At 36.2% G+C, this 21,982-nt stretch overlaps 2 protein-coding genes across 3 annotated transcripts; one reads left to right on the top strand and one right to left on the bottom strand.

The window, feature by feature from the left end:
• Window positions 1-9,229: 9,229 nt before the first annotated feature.
• Window positions 9,230-13,465, bottom strand: LOC137825766 (uncharacterized). 2 transcript variants are annotated; one of them, XM_068631550.1, is made up of 7 exons: window positions 13,029-13,287; window positions 11,583-11,738; window positions 11,360-11,492; window positions 11,224-11,263; window positions 9,820-9,896; window positions 9,599-9,737; window positions 9,230-9,518 (listed from the first exon to the last, which is right to left on the bottom strand). In XM_068631550.1, exons 1-5 carry the CDS (start codon window positions 13,263-13,265, stop codon window positions 9,887-9,889), a joined length of 576 nt encoding a protein of 191 aa, XP_068487651.1. In that variant the 5' UTR covers window positions 13,266-13,287; the 3' UTR covers window positions 9,230-9,518; window positions 9,599-9,737; window positions 9,820-9,886. The 2 variants fall into 2 exon arrangements, with proteins under 2 accessions (XP_068487651.1, XP_068487643.1); XM_068631542.1 differs by lacking the exon at window positions 9,820-9,896 and having other exon boundaries at window positions 13,029-13,465.
• A 153-nt stretch (window positions 13,466-13,618) lies between these two features.
• LOC137825759 (putative pentatricopeptide repeat-containing protein At1g10330) lies at window positions 13,619-15,480 on the top strand. Its single transcript, XM_068631528.1, has one exon. The coding sequence runs from the start codon at window positions 13,833-13,835 to the stop codon at window positions 15,228-15,230; it is 1,398 nt and encodes a 465-aa protein (XP_068487629.1). The 5' UTR covers window positions 13,619-13,832; the 3' UTR covers window positions 15,231-15,480.
• The last annotated feature ends 6,502 nt before the right edge of the window (window positions 15,481-21,982 follow it).

Genomic DNA, 21,982 nt, shown 5'->3' with positions numbered 1-21,982 from the left:
TCCTTTTATTGGCAAATTCAGCATACTTGCCAACCTTCTTCTCAATTCTCTTCTTGATGTCTTTATGCAAAGTTTTCACAAAAGAAGCTTTTTCATCCCCGTCTTTGCACAAGACATCTCCAAGAAGGGGAATAGGAAGAAGATCAAAAGGTGTTAAGGGGTTAAACCCATAGACAACCTCAAAAGGAGAATGGGAGGTGGTAGAATTTACTACACGATTATATGCAAACTCAACATAGGGTAGTAAATTCTCCCACACTCTAGGATTCCCCGAAATAAAACATCGCAATAGTTGTCCCAAAGTTCTATTTACCACCTCGGTTTGACCATTAGTTTGTGGGTGGCAAGTGGTAGAAAATAAAAGCTTAGTCCCAAGCTTGCCCCACAAGGTCTTCCAAAAGTGACTCAAGAACTTGGAATCTCTAGCTTTCTTGCTTTGAGCTTTTGTTGTTTGTCTTTTGAAATTTCTTTAAGTTTTGTTGTGGTTCCATTGAGATAAAGTGATTAGGGCTTTGACCTTTTTCATTTGAGAGTATTCAACATCAAGATAGGCCTTTGTTGAGAGCATTTCTTTCTTGAGTGAAACACGTGAGGAGTGCTTAAATTGTTTTCACTAATTGTTTGTTTCCTTTGTGCAAAAATTATGGGTCATTTGTCTTTAGGTGAATCTTCAAAACCGCAATCACGTCACAAAGCCCACCTTTTGGGAGAACTTGTGGAGGCCAAGAAGCGTATGGTCCACAAAGACGAGGAAATAAGCCAATTAGTGAAAAGATTGCAAAGACTAGAAGAAGCTTAAGTGAGGCAAACTCAAGAAAAGAGCAACTATACATTCCATGCACTATGAGAGTTAAGAACATGATTGGCGAGTGCACAATTTTGCAAATCGACACCATCAACACCAGCAACAACCACAACATTCTTTTAATTTTGTAAAGTTAGATAGTTTTAGTGGGTACAATGACCCTACTTTGTATTTAGCATGGGAAGCTAAAGTTGAAAAACTCTTTAATGTGTATAAGGTCCCTGAGGACCAAAAGGTTAGGATAACTTTCCTAGTTTTTTTAGATTATGCCTTACAATGGTGGCAACAATCTGTAATGGACATTGGGCTAAACAAGAGGCCAATTGTGGTCTCTTGGTATGATTTGAAAGAATGCATGCGCACGAGGTTTGTTCCTCCCTATTATAGGAAGGAACTCTTGTTGAAGATCCAACGATTTCAACAAGGACCTAGTAGTGTAGATGAGTACTTTAAAGAGCTTGAAACAATTTTAACTAAAATTGACATGCATGAAAGTGAGGAGTCCAAAATTGCTAAATTTGTAAGTGGATTGAGAAGGAAAATCCAAGATGTGGTAGAAATTTATGAGTATTCATCATTAGAAAAATTGGTTCACCTTGCCATCAAGGTTGAATCTCAACTTTCAAAGAAAATTCATTTCAAAAACTCTCATAATGATGGCTACTACCAATCATCTTGGAAAAATAAAAACAAATCTTCTTCCAAAACTTTTCCTTCAGATTTTGAGAAAGATTCTACTTACAATCCTAGACATCCTAAACCTTCCACTTCTACACCTAAGTCACCTACCAAAACCCCCAATACGAAATGTTTTAAATGTTTAGGTTTTGGGCACATCGCTACCAACTGTCCAACTAAAAGCACTAAGTTGGCAACTAAAGAACAAATACAAATAAACACAAAAAGAGAAAATGAAAAAGTTGAGGAAAGTAAAAAGGGTCTCCTCTTGTTAGACCTCACAAAAATAACTGCGCCTTCACGATATACTTCTTCCTTCTCTTTTTCGTTACCAAAGGTTTCTACCTAGTTACCATCTTTCTTAAAGAATTTTAGGGATGATTTTCAAACACCTCCTAAAGGTTTACTTTATGTTAAATTATTATTGATTATGCTTTAACTAATAACTTGTAGGTTTTTGCATGGAGTTTCTATCAATGATGAGAATGAAGATGTGTATGGATTCTTAGATCCCTCATATATTAATCCCACTAGAACAAAGAAAAGTGAAACCCAATCATACATCACTAACACCCTGGAAAAAGAGGGAAAACAAATTTATTTATGCCCTTATATTAATGAGTAAGTTTAATTATAAGTCATCAATTATTACTATTTCATATTTTAAATATTTACTAACTCCTTTTAGGAATGATATAGGGGTCATTGGCAATTATTTGTCTTATCAACGGTTGATAAAACTGTTGTGTGGTTTTGTTCCCTACATAAGAAGCCATCCACACATCTGAATAATATCATTGATAAGTAAGTACATTATAAACTTAACTTCGTATGTTACTAAGTAAGCATCTACTAACGCGGTTTTTTGTATTAATCAAATCATGGTGTGGATATAACATTCTAAAAGGTCGATTCAATTCAAATTATCAAAATTTGAAGTGGATGAGAATAAAGGTTTGTATTTCTTTGTCTTTCTCTTTTCATTGTTTATCAATATTAACTTTTACTTTTTACTGAGTTATAGTGTAATAGACAACCAAGAAACTATGAGTGTGGCTATTACATTATGCAATGGATGGTTACCATTGTAAGACTAGGCCTTAAAAATGATCGGGAGAAAATAACATGATGGTAAATTATTTTTATAATTCTTTAACATATATGTATCTTAACACTAATTTATGTGAACCTTATTTTGTAATGCAGAACTTCCTGAATGAGCGACCAATGTCTTCAGAAGCCATAACATATGTGAGACATTCTTGGTCCACATATTTCCTAAATTTTAATAACTCTATGATAGCTAATGAATAGTGTATAAATTAGATAAATAGGTAGGAATATAAGTAAAGATATATTATTAGTGTTTGTAATACATTTTTTTATCAATATATATAATTTGATTCTCTGAATTTATGTATTTGCTTGGCTGAGTTATAATTGAACAGGTCAATTTATATGGGAATTAACATTTAACAGAATGTAGTAAAAAAAATACCAATATACAACGACGACTATTTACCATAGCCCTATTCTTATATGCAGCGCAAAGATTTATAAGGGTGACTATGGTAAATAGCCGCATTCTTAAATTCAATTTATAAGGGCGGCTATGGTAAATAACCGCATTCTTAAATGCATTACACATCCCTTTTATAAATCATTCTGAAGCATATAAGAATGCGACTAGTTACCATAACCGCCCTTATAAATTGAATTTAAGAATGCGCCTTCTTATCTGTTGGATATAAGACTACGTGTAAATCAAATGTGGCTAGAAAGTCACCGTTTTAAAGTGAAAATGGCCGCCCTCTTTTAACCTTTCTGCACCAGTGTCTTAAAAAGATTAAAATAAAGAATAGTTGGTATCCTGACCCATGTTAAGGTGTTATGCTCTGGATGATCTACTGAGGGATGGTGGGGCCTTGTGTCTTAGCATGAGATGCTTTACCTAGTCTTGAATAGTAATTTTTTTCTTTGTCATCTTCTTGTAAAGTTGGGCTATTTTAGATGGCGATTCTCCTTTCATGGTCACATCATTATCCGTAGTCTTGCCCTCCTTTTCTTTTTTCGTGCATGTCCTCTCTAGGTGACCCTCTTTCTCCTTCAGAGAAAGGATTTCATCATCCTTCTCTTTGATAAGAGAAGATAGGATCGCCTTCTCCCTTTCTCATTCTTCGAACCTTGCCCAGTAACCCTTATTGGCCCTCATAGAGCATGGTCAGACTTTTCCCGTCCAACATACACACATCATCCTCTAGTAAGTTATGTGATAAATTATGTGCTGAGAAGTTGAAGTTAGGGTCCAAAAAACTCCTTTTTTAGCATCTTCACCTCCGATCCTTGGTTGTTAGACTTTGAATTTGCCGATGGAATAGGAAGCGGGTCGGCAACAACTTTCCTCACCCTTTTTTGGCAAAATGGAGGGCTTGAGGAGTCGCCTCTAGGTCATCAGACTCAACAATGACATTACTAGGGCCAACCCCAACACCAACATTCTCCGTGTTCTTCTGCGTATTCATATCTTTGAAACGACGTGCCATCTCTTTCCAAGATATCGTCATCTAACTATATGCACAAAAAAGTTTGGTCAAGCCAATTACAAAATAAATATAAATATAAAATGGCGAGGGGGAGGTATACAAATATAAGATTTTAAATTCATAGCTCGATATTCAAACTTTAGGGGGATGGTCGAGTCAAACACTGTCTCTAAATTGTAAAGTTTTTCACAATTCTCACGTTTAGTAATATCCTTCTAATTTCTGAGCATCTTGAACGTAAGGGTTATGAGTCCAATATAATGGAAAATTCTCTAAGATGTTTGGTTTGTAGGAACTAATTGAAGGAAATAAGAGAAGACAAAGGGTTGTAGCAACTGATTGAACGTAATTGCACAAAATTGCAAAACTGATCTTATTCATTTTGATTTACTCAATCATATATATAATAAAATTACAATTACTAGAAGCTATAAAATAGTAATACTAACAGGCCTGTAAACTGACCATTAATGAAATATAACGGTAAAATAGTTTAAGGGTAATAAAATCAGAATTAATAATAATAAAATCTGAATTAGTAACCAACATCCTCCCTTAATTCTGATTTGGAACAACCTTTCCAATTTGAGTCATGATATTGTTTTTCTCAATCGCCATCAATTCTCTTCATTCATAGCCTTTTGCCATTTGGGGTGTTGAATGACATCAACAAGTATCACAGGTTCTGATTCTACAAGAAAAGCAAAGTGAACCAAATCTCCACTGTCATCAACTTTATCATCAAGATTTACTTTGCAATCTTGAAGGTGTACAGGTTGTCGCTGCTGCCTTCTTGGTCGCTCCATCATAGTTGCAATTGGAGTTGCAACTTTAGGTTGAATTACAGCTTCAGGTTGAACTACAACTTCAGGTTGAACTGTAGGTGCTTCAAGAGTGACTCCATCTTCCACATCATCGTTCAAAACGTAAATATATCGTTTTTTCGAATCCATTTCAGTTGTTGCATTCCATTGCCATTCCTCATCTTCGGCAAATGTAACATCACGACTAATAATCACGTTCTTTGTCATTGGATTGTACAGTTTGTATCCTCCATGCTTATATCCAATGAAAATGGTCTTCACTGCCTTATCATCCAACTTCAATCTTATTGCCTTGGGAACATAAGCATAAGTAATTGACCCAAATACTTTCAAGTGTTGCACATTGGGTTTGAATCCACTCCATGCCTCAATCGGACTTGTGTTAGGAACACTCTGAGTGGGTGATTTGTTTATCAAATATACCGCACATGTTACTGCCTCAGCCCAAAAATAATTTGGCATACCTTTTGCTTTAAGCATGCTCCTCGCCATGTCCATGATTGTTCTATTCTTTCTCTCAGCAACTCCGTTATGTTGAGGTGTGTAGGGGCAAGTTATGTTATGTTGCAACCCAAGTTCTTCACAGTGCCTCTTGAATTCATTAGACTTGTACTCACCTCCTCCATCACTACGCACCATCTTAATTTTGTCTGCCACTCTCTCTTTCAACAAATGCTTTAAATATTTTAAAGCACTGGAATACCTCATCCTTGCTTTTCAATACATAAATCCAGGTTTTTCTTGAAAAATCATCAATAAAGGTTAAAAACTACTTATTACCTCCAACTGATGATATGTTCATCGGGCCACAAACATTTGTATGAACAAGCTCCAAAGGAAATTTTGCACGCCAAGGCTCCTTAACAAATGGTATCCTGTGATTCTTTCCAAAAATGCAAGCCTCACACAATTGATCAGGGTGATGAATATGGGGTAAACCATTCACTAAATTTCTTTTGGAATGATTTTCCAAACTCTGAAAATTTAAGTGCCCAAAGCGTAAATGTCATAACCACGATTCATTATTCACTATTGCATTCAAGCACTTGAAATCATCCATATGAATATCTACTGGAAACATGCGGTTTTTTGATAAAAAGGTTTTAAGAATCAAATTACCTTTTTTATCAAAAATTGAGAATTTATTTTCAACTATGTGCATCATGTAACCCTTTTCGGCCAGTTGTCCCACACTCAACAGATTACTTTTTATGTCAGGTACATAGAAAACATCAGAGATGTACCTGTGATTACCATTCTTCAATGTAATAAGAATTCGCCATTTTCCAATCACCGGAACGAACCTGCCATCACCAAATTTCACTTTTGTGCGAAATGAGTCATCCAAATATGCAAACAGCTCCTTCTGACCACACCTGTGATTTGTGCAACCTGTATTCAAATACCAAGTCTGGTTGTTTGGGGTTTCATTTGATGTGGTTGTCATTAATACTTCATGATCCTCTTCATCTTGTTCGTGATTACTATCTTCTTGAGCACAATTGGAAGCATGATTATCACCTTTTGATGTGCACTCATTTGCATAATGGCCATGTTTATGGCAATTATAACACTCAACATTTGATTTATTATAAATGCCTCCTCGTCCTCCGCGTCCACGTTCACCGCACCAAGAGTTATTTGAACTTGGATTGTGATTGGAACCAATGTTGTTTTGCTCAGCGCCTGCATGATTCTGGCCACCACGACCTTTACTACAATAAGTACCATGTTTATGATAGGATCTACCAATTGAGACTTGTGCTTGTAAAGCCTATTCAATTGGTTTTTCAGTCTTATTTTCATTCATCCGCCGCTCATGCGCTCGTACGAAACCATACAATAACCTTACTGTCATTTTTGAAATGTCATTGGCCTCTTCAATTGCGGCAACAACATGTTCAAATCTGGGAGTTAAAAACCTCAAAATCTTTTCCACCTTTGCCTGCTCCGAATGTGTTTCACCATTGCTCTTCATCTGATTTGTCAAGGCAAGAACTTTGTTTATATAAACATCAATAGTCTCTGTGGTTTCCATCTGCAGCAATTCATATTGGCGTCTTAGGGTTTGAAGACACACCCTTTTGATCTTATCATCACCTTTATAATTGGTTGACAAAATTGTCCAAGCCTCACTGGCAGTTGTTGCTCCTTCTATCTGCTCAAACTTCTCGTTATTCATCCCTTGATGGATGAGATACAAAGCCTTATTGTCCTTCTTCTGATCACGATGCGCTACTCGTTGCGCCTCAGTTGCATTAGCAACTAATGCAGACACTCCACTCTCAACAACATCCCATAACTCAGGATAATCAAACAAAACTCTCATTTGCACACTCCACCGATTGTAATTTTGTCCATCAAGGATAGGGACTGATAATTGGGTAGAGTTCATGATAACAGACTAGCTCTTGATACGAGTTGTAGGAACTAATTGAAGGAAATAAGAGAAGACAAAAGGTTGTAGCAATTGATTGAACGTAATTGCACAACATTGCAAAACTGATATTATTAATTTTGATTTACTCAATTATATATATATATATATAATAAAATTACAATTACTGGAAGCTATAAAATAATAATACTAACAGCCATGTAAACTAACTATTAATGCAATATAACGGTAAAAAATAGTTTAAGAGTAATAAAATCTGAATTAATAATAATAAAATCTGAATTAATAACCAACATGGTTCTCTTGGGGAAGGTTAGATCTTAAAAAAACGACATTTGAAACGTTTATAAGAGGACCGGAAGAGAGTACTAAGTCACGACCCACTTAGATTATTCAAAGACGCTCAAAGTTGACAAGAATATAATTTAAACTCAAAAAAAAAAACAAAAGAACATGTTAGAGGTAGGTATGATGCCGAAGTGTGTGCACATGATGCTGAAGGCTTGGATAAAAGCTCAATCGTTAGAGTGAAGTTAGGATGGGGTGACATTTGTGAGAATTAAAATTTCTTTTTCAAATATCTATGGGCAGTCGTAAACTTAACTTGATAAAAATCGTGGCATAGAAAAAGAAAAATGAGCCCTCAATGTCATTGTCCTCAAATGGGTTCATCAAACTCACACGCTCAAATTCTAATGTTTTTCTCATTAGTCTTGCTGAGGGCTTGAAGATCTCAAAGGGCTATAATTTTCTTCACATAAGTGTACACTAAGGTCTCTTTTAATAATTCCATTTTGACCCAAGGATAGAAGGAATCATAATCCATTTCATCCAAGATTAAGGGGAAAAGAATGCAAGGGCAAGGAGAATACAGTGATACAAGAACAAGACCAATAAATACCAGGGATCATAAAATTGGTGTTTAAAGAAAACTTAATGACAAGAAATAAAACCTCAGAAATAGAGTAGAATGTGTTCAATGTACTATAGAGTAACAAAGGTGTTTTTGTTGTAGAATTTGGTGCTTTCAGAATGTGAATCCTAGAGGAAGAAGAAGAACTAACACAAGTTTGTAGAATTTCTTCACAATAATGGTTTGAAGAGACAATAAAAGGCAGTGTAAAATGGGTTAAGACGTTTGAAACGCAGGACCACTGATTTGCTGCCACATGGAGCGACTTGTGTAGAGACATAATGGTTGAGTTAAGGGCATGGTAGAGATGTGACGGTTGAGTGACTCATGTTCTAGAAACTTCCACAACCCTAACTAAATAAGCCTCTTCACTTACTCGATTCAAGGTTGGAAGGTTGTCTACTATCCAATAGGATCGATCTTAGTCATAGTTGTCGCTCTACAGACGTTATGCCTCCATTACAGTAGCCATTGAGTGAATGGAATGAATCGGTCCTTGAAAAATCTCATTTAATGATATTAAATTACGATATTGCTTCAATTATATTATTATAAAAAATTGCTAAATTATTTTCATTGATTATTTTTGTTTCAAATGTTTTGTTTTGTATTTTTTAAATTTATCAGCATATATAATTGTCTTAACCTAGGAGACTTACAAATATGCATACTGATTCAGTTCATTTGTTGAATAAAAATATGTGTAATACCTCTTTATTTGCTAATAAGTGAATGATTATTTCAAAAATTAGAAAAATAGAAATTGAAATAATTTTCCATGTTAAAAAAACTAATCAAAAATATACAACTGCTCTTTATATGCTAATTAGTGAATGAGTGTTTCAATAATTTAAAAATAAAATAAAATATATTTTTTATGTAAAAAAATAATTAAATATATGTTTATACTTCTGTAGATAAAATTTACAGAAACGCAGTCCGAAAATCATCTGATATTGTAAAGAATAAATTGTGATAATTTTAACATACAGTCAAAGAACCATAAACTTTAATTATAATTAATTAGATTTAGTTACAATTAATTCTATATAATGCACATTGTTCCCGTTTTCTGATAATCGGATTCAACAATCATTCATAACAACGTACACAAAATTATCTAAAGAAATAGCATTCCTTCTTGAAAGCTAACACCCAACAGTATAACTTTTCATATGAAAGTTAAAGTTTACAATTGTCAGCACTGGAGAAAAAACGTAATTATTTTTCATATGAAAGCTCTTCAACAGGCAAAAACTTCATGCATGTGGCACCAATAGTAACATCAAACTTCCAAAGTCATGACTCATTCTCCACAATTGTTATTTTGCCCCAACACTATCAGATTCTGATTAATCTACAAAAACAAAAGTTGATGTAAAGCTGTAACCATCCAACTTATAAAAGGTAAACAAAAATAAAGTATTCACAAAATACCTCACAAGGTAAAAATTGCAAACAAAGCAAATTCCTGGTAAACCATGCATTTTACTTGGTCATTGTTGATGACAAATAGAAATTCCAGAATATTGAGCCCATTGACATGAAAGCCACTCGAGCATGAAGAGGCACCACCCTATATACCACAAAAATAGCCAAGGAATGTAAGACTGAATATGTAAACAAATCAAACCATAAATAAGTAGATGATTACTGACACATTTGAAAGCTATAGAGCAAGTACGCTCAACACTAGTGAAGTTCATCATTGTTAAACCTACATGATCACAAGTTCCTGTAGAATAAATCCCCCATCAAGGGATTTAAAAGGTGAAGAGTTAAATGTTATTTACATTAAATAAAACAAGAAGTTTGCACTATGGATTGGATCACTTCTACATGAGAATTAAAAGCAAGATAAAATGTATACTTATATAGCTTTGCTGTTAAACTGTTAGTAATTAAAAACTAAAAGACCCTGATGTTGCATAAGTAAGGTCCTACCACTTCAACATGCAAAACAGTCTAGGAACTGCAACTGCCACACAGAGGGGCAAAATAACATATCCAGCCTATGAAACATAGGTTCTAACCCAGACACCAAACACAACAAGGGCACTCTCACACGGCTAATGCCAAAAATAGAGGACGCTGGGATACCAAGTAAAATAAAAAGGCCTTAATAATAAGAACTAGTTGCAGATGGTAGACTATCAGTGCTCAACAAGGTTTTAGAAATCTAAGTAGTCCTTGAACTGGTAAGGGCACTACTCCTAACTTGTTCACATTTCATTAATCTGACCATGAAACCATGGTTGTACCTGTGATAATTAATTAAATATATATTTCCATAGAAAATGTAAGTTGGCATTGAGCTTTTATTTTGTAAAAGAAGTCTTTTTAAGTTTGAAATAAAAAAGAAAAAGAAAAAAATCGGTTCAAACCAGTTCTCCACAACTGTTTTTCACTGGTTATATGATCATCCAATGTTATTTATTTTTCGTTGAATAGCTTGACTGATGATCAATTCACTAGTTTTCCATTCAAAACTGTGTAGTTTTTTTAAACGTTGGCATTCACTAAAGCAAGGGAAGAAACTTCATATTCATGATATAAAAACAGCTTGCAAATCTGAATATGGTACTGTACTACCTGTTTGACACCATTGCTCATTATGTTATAATAGATAAATTCAACACGAACTAATTTAATTGTTACAACTTGCAAGTTGCCTTAGTAGCAGTTTCTATTTCTGCTAAGGGATTTAGAATAACAGAACATATCTGTATAAATTGTGATTAGGTAGTAATAAAATGGTGTAAAATAAGTATCAATCTCCTCACAACACTGGTAGGAATATTTGATAGGCAAAAATCACTCATTCTACGAAGATGTCTTAAGAATGAATTTGTTCAAATTGCTCAGCTTAAGATTTATGGTTCTATTCAGATGAAAATGTCTTTCTCATTTATAATAGAGCATTTTTTATGGCAAGTTGGAAAGAGAACCATTTTTCTTTTTTGCATTTCTGTTGGGATTTCCAAAATTGAACTAATTCATTAAGAAAGGGAAAACGGTAAACATAAATAGAAGATTAAATTGAAGGATATGAAGATGCGCACCAGAAATTTAATACACTGACAGGGATCCAGAATCTAAAACCTGCAAAGACAAGATACAAAGACTAGCATCAACCTATGTAAAATATGCATGAATAAGTTGTGATACAAAAATTAATAATTAGACAACAAGATTTACCATAAAGTAATGCTGGAAGAGCATCTCTTCTGTATTTTTCTGGAAGCTCAGAGAGTCTCCGTTGCCATAAATTGTTCCATGCAAAAACAACACCAATGACACATGGACCTAACACAATCTGGTTTAGTAAAACCTGCCAGAGAAGAAACAAAGAGAAACAATGCTTAACTCCTGCAAGCTCCAGTAAATGAGATCAAATATAACTATAAATGAAGCATAGTACCTTTAACATTAGGTTCTGTACCGTTGGTTTGGGGAGAAAGTGGTCAAGACACTGGTACCAGGCATAAGAACCAGGACCATACCAAAGGAATCCATAGGAAGCCATTCGAAGGGCTCGTAGCCAATCATGGTCTGAAAGGTGGCTCCACAGTTCATCCTATAATAGCCCTTTTGGTTAATAATAACAAACCCTCTAAGTATCTTTACTAAGCATTATTATTGCAAAGAAAAAAAAATAGCAGCTCTCATCTACCATCTCAACATGATCAAAAGACATTGCACATGAGTTGAGAGAAAAAGATTGAATCTATTTGCAAATGTGATTACAATATAAATTTATAAATTATTTATAACCTAATTAAGGAAAGAAATAATAGGTAATTAAAGTTATACAAATTAAAATTCCAAAAGATACCAAATCTGTCCTAATAAATCAAAAACAGAATCTGCACTAGTTATGGAATAATTATCTTCTAATTATATTACCCAACACTCCCCCTCTGGATTGTGTGCAATACTAATGGCGGACTTATTATCACACGTCAGTTCCATAGAAACTTCATATTTTACTTTGAGATCATTGAGTATGATCTTCACCCATAATAGTTCACAAACCACCTCAGCCATTACTCTAAATTCTACTTTTACACTTGATCTTGCAACTACATTTTGTTTCTTGCTCCTCCATGTCACCATATTTCCACCCAAGAAAAGAACATGCAATAGCTTGTTGTGGATCTTCTATCAACAATTGATCGGCATAGTCTGCATCAGTATTTACTTTCATGATAAGTTTTTCCTTTTTTTTTTCATAGCAATCCTTTTCCCGGATAGACTTTCAAGTACTCAATAATTCTATTGACTACCTGCAAGCGTCTTTCTCTTGGATCATGCATGAATTGACTAACTACACTAACTATTTAACTATTTAGGTTATGTTTGACCTAGTGTGTGATAGATATATAAATGAGTTTTCTCAGAAGTCTTTGATATTGTATCTTCTCCACTTTCCTTGTTATTCCCAATCCTATGATTTTGCTCTATTGGCATTCCAGTGGTTATGGAAGTCTAATAAAGTAATACCAAAATCTATAAAGTAATATGAAACATAGAACCTTATTTATAAAAACGTGGAATCATTGTCCCTTAATGAAAATTGTCCTTTTTGTGACTAAAAAACATATATACAGTTCTCAACTTGATAAATTCATCCAAATGACATAGCAGAAACACTAAAGAATTTCAGTCAGAAAACTTCAAGCATTCTAATTCTACATAAACAAGACTCCGAAAAGGTACGAATTCTTCTAAAAATCAAAGAAGCAACGGGCGATACTAATTTCACGTAAAACTAACCGTCCTTTACAAGAAAATATCACACATTTTACCACCATTTTTTTTCTCTTCCTTCATTGAATTAGCAATAGGTTACAATCTTTGTGCTCACCTGAGACAAATTGTCACCACCCTCCTTCGCTTTCGTCCAACGGTGGCTAAGCTGAGCGATTGTGTCGCCGGTGAGGGCGAGGGAGGCGGCGGTAACCGCTTGCTTAACCGGAAACCGGTAACCACCTCCGCCGGTTGCACCCGCCGAACCCGAATTGCGGCGTACACGACGCCGTCGAGACTGCGGTAGCGGATTCCACTTCCACAACCCCCAACACCCACTCCCAATAGCGTCCATTCCCAATTTTACCCTCCAAACTCGTGATTTTTTCTCTTTTATAGCAAAACACTAACTCAGTAACTGGGACCAAACAAAGATCAAAACGCACCGTTTCACTTGCAACATCTTTTTTCGTTTTGCAAATTAGATAAAAATCACTTTTTATTGTTTATAAAAAGGCAATTTCAAGACCTACAACAATAATCTTTCTCCAGTTCTGGACAAATGCATGAAACTATTAGAAAGTGGTTTCAATAAAATCGGATTGAAATATATAATTATTTAGATGACGGTATTGAATTGGGTTATGGTTTCAAACTTTTTTGTTCTTAGCATTTTAAAGTAACGGTTCTCGAATTATTCTGATTTTGATTTCAAAACTCAATCGAAGTCGTAAAGCAACAAGCTTTTCTCCTATTCCTTAATTGGGTCTTTAGCATGAGTGGCAATTGTTTTATTCTCTCAGAATTTCACGTTGTAACCTTTTCAAAGTAAAATTCTAGATTTGTGTCATTTCAAAACGCCATTGAAGACCGATTGAAACAATGTTTCTCCAATTCCCTTATTTTTGTCAGAGTTAGTGCTATGAGTTGCTCAGGTGGTTTTTTGTTGCAACTAACACAAAGGTGCAAGAAGCATCCGAAACAAATGATGCAAATTCATTCTCTTATAGTCACTAATGGCCACCTCCTTCATTATCCAAATGCTCCACTAAGTGATCAATGGATGCCTACTCTTCTCTACAATGCTCTCATCAGTGCCTATCATACACACAAACACAAGGTTCTTCTTTTCACTTATATGCTTGCAAACCAAGCTCCACCCAACAGTCACACTTTCTCTCCCCTTCTCAAATCTTCCCCTCTTCCTTTGGGCACTACCTTTCACTCACAAACCCTCAAGCGTGGCCTTTTGTCTGATCCCTTCATTCTCACCTCTCTCCTTGCCCTCTATGCAAGAAACCAGCTCCTTCCTCATGCACACAGGGTGTTTGAAGAATTTCCTATGGTTTGCATTGTTGCGTGCAATGCCATGCTCAATGCTTTTTCCATAAATGGGCACATGGAGGCTGCTGTGGCATTCTTTGAACGCATGCCCCAAAAGGATGTTTACTCATGGACAACTGTTGTGAATGGTTTTGCTTTGAATGGGAATTTTGGTGCCTCAATTCGGTTTTTCGGGAAGATGATGAGTCACGGGGACGTGGTGCGTGGTTTGGTGAAGCCTAATGAGGCTACTTGTGCTAGTGTGCTCTCTTCTTGTGCCAATTTAGACGGTAGAGTGGCTCTTGATTGTGGAAAGCAAGTTCATGGATATGTACTGATGAATGAGGCCAAGTTAGGAGTAAATGTGGGAACTTCGTTGATAAATCTTTATGGGAAGATGGGGCGCTTGAGTAATGCTGAGAAGGTTTTCAGACAAATGGTAGTCAGAAAGGTATGTACTTGGAATGCAATGATTTCTTCGTTGGCTTGCCATGGTAGAGAGAAGGAGGCTCTGGACATGTTTGAGAAGATGAAGCTTCATGGGTTGAAACCAAGCAGCATTACTCTTGTTGCAGTTCTTACAGCATGTGCTCGTGGAAATTTTGTCAGGGAAGGATTGGAGTTATTTCGATCAATGTGGCAGGACTTTGGAATAGAGCCAATAATGAAGCACTATGGATGTGTGGTTGATCTTTTGGGTAGAGCAGGACATGTTGAAGAAGCAGCTGAGATCATAAGAAATATGCCTTTTAAGCCTGATGCATCTGTTTTGGGAGCCTTCTTGGGTGCGTGCAGGATTCATGGAGCTATAGAACTAGGAGAAGAAATAGGAAAAAAAATGCTTAAATTGCAGAGACAACACTGTGGCCAATATGTGCTATTGTCAAGCATGAATGCGGAAAAGGAAAGATGGGATCATGCTGCTGATCTGAGGAGGGAAATAATGGAGGCTGGAATTCACGAAATTCCTGCATACAGTATGGTTGACTTGACATAATTATATTTCCCTTCTCTGGTCACTTTATTTTTTTTCCTTTTTGTCTCCCTTCTTTTCCTGACAGTAGTGTTATCTGAATAGGTTATAGTTAGTCTACCTTATCTTTAAGAACAAGTTTAGCAGTTTTGGAGCTGTAACTGTGTATATCCGTGCATCATGTTTTAGGAGTTCTAGTTTAATTGGAGACTAGTTAAATTGTGTCAAGATATTTTTTATTTATATAATAAGAAAGGGTCTACGTTGTCTTCTATTTTCCATATTCATTGTCCCTTTAGTTTACAAGTGGATCAAGAGCCAGGTTCCGAAAGGTCCTTTTCAGAACACATTCAAATGGCCACAAATGACATTTATCTACAGCCTTCAATTCCTCGCTTTGATGGGCATCATTATGATCATTGGAACTTGTTGATGGAGAACTTCCGAAGGTCATTGTTGACTTAGGGGTTCATGAGCTAGCTGCGGGTGCAACTGGTGCAACTTGAAGCTGAAGGATTTAAAAGCTAAAAGTTACCTCTTCCAAGCAGTTGACAGAGCTGTGTTTGAGACTATCTTGCACAAGGAGACATCAAATAAAATTTGTGATTCATTGAAGAAGTATCAATGGAAAGCTAGAGCCAAGAGGCAACCATTACAAAGTCTCAAGGCTGAATTTGATACATTGCAGATGAAACAAGCAGAAGCTGTTTCAGAGTACCTCTCCAAGACAATGGAGATTGCAAACAAGCTCAAAATTCATGATGATAAAATTGAAGATTGTCATGCTGGTCATCATGGTTTCCATCATTTTTGCTTATCTGTCTGCTAACCACCATAATAACTAGTGTAAGTTAAGTTCTATTGTTAATTTTAATGTACGGTGAAAATTGTAAGAACAATTATCCTTATTTATAAAATTGTCCCCTTTTTTCAAAAAAATAAAAAAAAATAAAAAATAAAAATAAAAATTGAAGATGTCACGATCGTTGAGAAGGTGTTCAGATGATGATTGATGAGCTGCAAAAGCATAAATCAAAAGCATTTGAAGCACTCAAACAGTTTAATATACTGAGAGAAAAAGAATCTAACAACTCCATTAAGATGCTTCGATCTAATAGAGGAGGGGAGTATAACTCCTCTAAATTCATAAAATTTTGTGAAGAAAATGAAATCAAAAGACAGCTTACCGCCCTCTATACTTCTCAATAGAATTAAAGGAAGAACAAAACATTACTCAACATGGTGAGAAGCATATTAAAGAAATCTGGTGTACCAAAAACATTTTGGTTAGAAGCAGTTGCATGGAGTAATCATGTGCTTAGCATGAGAACATCCAATGCCTTTAAAAGGACTCCTGAAGAAGTTTGGAGTGGCACCAAACCAGTTGTCCATTACTTCAAAATTTTGGTTGTTTGGCATGTGCAACCATACCAGACCAAAATAAACCACACTAGAAGGTAAGAGTGTACAGTGTCTCTTTTTCCTGGGACTAAGTTAAAATCCAAGGCCTATAAGTTGTATAATACTGTCACAAAGAAGCTAGTCGTTAGCAGAGATGTGGTATTTAATGAGAATGAATTTTGGCCATAGGATACGCCAAAAGAGATCAAAAAAGCAAAAGTTGTTCCCAATGATGAAGAGCATGAAACAGTTGTCAAACCAACTACAACTCTACAAGTGAAACAAGAAACTCAAGATTTTACAAAGTCTTGACGAACCAGATGAAAACTCACTTGGATGCAAGATTACGAGGTATCAATTGGTCCTAATGTAGATTTTGAACATGTCTCACAGTTTGCCATGTTTTCCGATTGTGATCCAGTTTTGTTTGAAGATGCTATGAAGGAAGAAAAATGGCAAAAGGAAATGATGAAGTTGACTACACTAAAGCTTTTGTCTAGTAGCAATATTAGAAACTGTAAGGATGATAATTTCATTGGCAGCCCAAAATTCTTGACCAATTTATCAACTTGATGTCAAGGAGCAAGTATTTATAGAACAAACCCGTAGTTTAATTAAATAAAGAAAAGTGTATAAAGTGTATAGACTTAAAAAGGTTCTTTATCGACTGAAACAAGGTCCTAGAGCTTGGTATAGTCATATTGATGCATATCTCTTGAAGGCTTTTTTAAGTTTCCATATGAACATACACTTTATATGAAGCATGATGGTGTTAGAATGCTGATTATATATTATATGTGAATGATTTGATGTTCACTCAAAACTGTTTAGAATTGATAGAGTGTTTTAAACAGTCTATGTAGAAAGAGTTTTAGTATGAGAGATTTGGGAATGCTTCATCATTTTCTTGGTCTAGAAATTACTCAATCTGAAAATGGCATATCTGTCTGTCAAAAGAAATAGGCTAATGAACTATTTAACAGATTTGAAATATTAGTAATGTACATATTCAGTTATTCAACTGAATGTTAATTGTTACTGTTTTTGCTGTTTCTGTTTTCTGTTATGGTTGTGTAACCTCTTTTGAGTCTATATATAGACTGTTTTTGTAATTTGTTAGTGAGTGAAAATAATATTCAGTTCTTGTTTGTTAAAGCTTTTCTCTGTTTTCGACATGTTAAATTCTGGTGTGGTATCATGAGTCAGTAATTGATCCACAATGGTCAATTTAAGCTCCCTCCCATCAGTTCCCCAGTTCTTTCCAAATTCCATTGGAAAAAACTTGACGATTCCAATTATTTTCACTGAAAGCAACAAGTTGAACTCGTTATCAAGTCTCACAAACTTCACAAATTTGTTGTCAACAAGATATGCACGGGGAGGAGGTAATCAATTGGCTTCAATGGTAGAAGAAAAGGATCTGTTTTTGTCTTTTGTAAGAATTGGATTGAACCTTTTTTGTTAGGATTTTCTGTTATGCTTTTTCAGTATGTTTCAGCACAACTGTCAATTAGTACAAGCTGGATAACTTTTCAAGGGATAATATATATCCCTAGGAAAGAGTGGAGTGTGTATTTTTTACTCTTGCTTTCTCTTTTTATCCTCTCATTTGTTTCATTTCCAGTCTTTTATTCCTTTGTTTTTGGTGTTCTTCCCCATCCGTGTTTAATCCTTGTAATCAAGGGGAAACTGTTAGAAAATTATCTGATAAGGAAATGCAGGATTGTGTTTCAGATGTGATGAGAAATTTGGGCCTATTAATGTATGTACAAACAAGCAACTACACATGTTGGTAACAGGAAAATTGTTGATGATACGAAAGGTTCAAGGAAAAATCGGGACGTAGGGGTGGTGTATTATTGGATTGCGGGCAACTCATAATTTTATTTCTAAAAATATGATGCCATGATGTGGGTTAGAACCGGAAGAAACTCTTCCATATGTTGTAGAGGTTGGAGACGGCCACAAGGTACGGTGTCAAGGGAAGTGCAAGGGAAATATCTTGGAGTTGCAAGGAATGAAAATTCAACAAATTCTACATATTTGAATTAGGAGGAGTGGATGTGGTTTTGGGATTGGAATGGTTTGCAAGTTTAGGAGACGTTAAGCTAAGGTTCATCTTTTAAAAAGATGATAAATCAACTGTTGAAAAAATGGGTAATTTTCCTACTAAAACAGAACCCTAACCGAGCTACCCGACAAATAATATTGAATAAACAGAACGAAATAATAAAAGAGATAAAGAGGAAAAAAACACACCAGAAAATTATTAACGAAGTTCGGCCAATTTAGCCTAATCTCCGAGCACAGTTGAAACAACCCACTTTTATTATTATGGGAGAAGATATTACAAATTTGGGATATTTAACAGGAGATGTTAATTTATAACCCTCAAACCTCCTTCCCAAACAATGAACCCACCGATGTGGGACTTGGGATTAAGCCAAAATCAACAAATCTCCACCTTGACTTAATTTCAAGTCCCACCTAATACAAATCTTCTCAAAACATAACAAAAACAAACTTGCAGTGCTTCAAATTTGCGCCTCCGGGCGCCAACTTCAAATGTGCAAGATATTAACCAAGTCTAAACAATGTTCAAACTTGGCCCTTGTAACCACCTTGGTGAGCATATCTGCAGGATTCTCCGTAGTGTGAATCTTCTGGAGAACAATCTCCTCTTCTTCGAGAATCTCACGCACAAAGTGATAACGAACATCAATGTGCTTCGTCCGTGCATGAAAGACTTGATTCTTTGCTAAATGAATAGCACTCTGACTGTCAGAATATAACTCAAGTTGTTTCTGGGGGTCTTTAAGCAACCCATGAAGCCAAATTGCTTCCTTCACAGCCTCTGTAATCGCCATATTCTCTGCCTCTGTCGTAGACAAAGCCACCGTAGACTACAAGGTAGACTTCCAACTAACTGGCGCTTTTGCTAAAGTGAACAAATAGCCAGTTGTAGACCGTCACTTATCCAAATCACCTGCATAATCAGAATCACAATATCCAACTATGCATTGACCAAGTGATTCATCTTGCTCAAATGCCAATCCAACATCTAAGGTATTTTGGAGGTACCGTAGAGTCCATCTCACAGCTTGCCAATGACCCTTGCCCGGATCATGCATGTACCTGCTAACAACACTCACAGCCTGTGAAATATCTGGTCTTGTACACACCATTGCATACATCAACCTTCCAACTACATTTGCATATGGGACTTTCACCATGAATTCTCGTTCTTCATCAGTCGTCGGAGATAAACGACTACTCAATTTCAAATGAGGAGCAAGTGGGGTACTTACAGGTTTTGTATCTTTGTGTATAGCAAAACGTTGTAGTACCTTCTGCAAATACTGCTTCTGTGACAGCCAAAGTTTTCCCCTCTCTCTGTCCCTGTTTATCTCCATGCCGAGAATCTTCTTGGCTTCCCCCAAATCCTTTATCTCGAACTCTTTACTCAACTGAGCCTTTAAATTGTCAATCTCAACTTGGCTATTTGCTGCAATCAGCATATCATCAACATATAAGAGTAAGTAAATGTAGGAACCATCTTCAAGTCTGCGCAAATACACACAGTGATCATATTTGCTTCTCTTGTACTTCTGATCCTTCATGAACTTATCAAATCATTTGTACCACTGTCTCGGAGATTGTTTCAGTCCGTACAACGATTTGCTAAGTTTACAAACCCAATCTTCTTGACCAGCAACCTTGTATCCTTCTAGTTGAGTCATATAGATTTCCTCCTTCAAATCACCGTGTAGGAACGCGGTCTTTACATCAAGTTGAGCTAGCTCCAAATTCAACTGTGCTACCAGGGCCAACAAAATTCGAATGGAGGAATGTTTAACAACTGGAGAAAATACCTCATTATAATCAATTCCCTCCCTCTGAGCAAAGCCTTTAGCAACCAACCTTGCCTTGTAGCGAACATCTTCTTTATTAGGAAATCCTTCTTTCTTTACAAATACCCATTTGCACCCAATTTCCTTCTTTCCTTTTGGTAATTGTGCCAGCTTCCACGTCTTGTTCTTCTTCAAAGACTGCATCTCCTCTTCCATCGCACCTGCCCAATTACCACTCTCTGAACTCAAAATGGCTTATGGGTAAGTGGATGGAATGTCCTCAACAACTGGAAGTGCATAGGCAAACATATCCATGAAACGAGCAGGCTTCTGAATATCTCGTCTCTGTCTTCTAACTGCAATTGGCGCTGATTGCTGTTGAGATTCTTGGGTAGGAACCTCTTCCTCATCTGACTCTTCTTCTGCCATAGGAGAGTCACTTGTGGTATTTCGTGTTGGGATCACCACTGTCTGCTCAAACTCCACCTGCTTCCGGGCATACTCCACCTGTTGCGAAGTACTATCAGCTCCTTCTGGATTTACCTTCTTTAACATGGCAGATTCATCAAAGGTAACATCTCTGCTGATAATCGTCTTCTTTGCCTCTAGACACCACAAACGGTATACCTTCACTCCAGGACTAAAGCCCATGAAAAGAGCCTTCTTTGCCCGTGGATCCAACTTTGATTCAATCACATGATAATATGCAATAGAACCAAAAACATGCAAAGAATCCTAATCAGTTGCAGGTTTTCCAAACCATACCTCTAACGGGGTTTTGCCATCTATAGCAGATGATGGCAAACGATTGACGAGATGTTGAGCGTATGTCACAGCCTCAGCCCAAAACTCTCTGCCTAACTCAGCATTAGACAACATACAACGAACTTTCTCCACAAGTGCCTTGTTCATACGCTTCGACACCCCATTCTGCTGTGGTGTTTTTCTAACAGTGAAGTGCCGAACTATGCCACAATCTTGACATACCTTCAGGAACGAATCACTCTTGTATTCTCCTCCATTATCTGTTCGGAGAACCTTAATCTTCCTTCCTGTCTGGTTTTCAACTTGAGCTTTCCACTTAAGGAAAATTTCAAGCACATCATTTTTGTTCTTCATAGTAAACACCCAAACTCTCCTGGAAAAATCATCCACAAAAGTGACAAAATAATGTCTACCTCCGATTGACGGAGTCTTGGCAGGTCCCCACACATCTGAATGCACATAATCCAGAATACCCTTGGTATTGTGAATTGCAGTGCTTCACTCTTCGTTGTTTTCCCAGAACACAATGCTCACAAAATTCAAGTTTGCAAGCCTTCGTACCTTTCAACAATCCCTGCTTGGTAAGAATTTGCAAGGATTTCTTTCAAGCATGTCCCAACCTCATATGCCACAACTTCGTTGCCTCAGCATCCTTCTTAAAGCTAGAAGTTGTTGTCGCTACTGTCCCCACCACTGTACTACCTTGATAGTAATACAGATTGTTCTTCCTCATGCCTTTCAACATCACCAGTGCTCCTG

This window comes from Phaseolus vulgaris, chromosome 11 (genome assembly GCF_000499845.2).
Source record: "Phaseolus vulgaris cultivar G19833 chromosome 11, P. vulgaris v2.0, whole genome shotgun sequence".
NCBI classification, from domain to species: domain Eukaryota; kingdom Viridiplantae; phylum Streptophyta; class Magnoliopsida; order Fabales; family Fabaceae; genus Phaseolus; species Phaseolus vulgaris.
The sequence above is the reverse complement of the archived record's forward strand: the minus strand, read 5'-3'. Positions and strand labels throughout refer to the sequence as shown.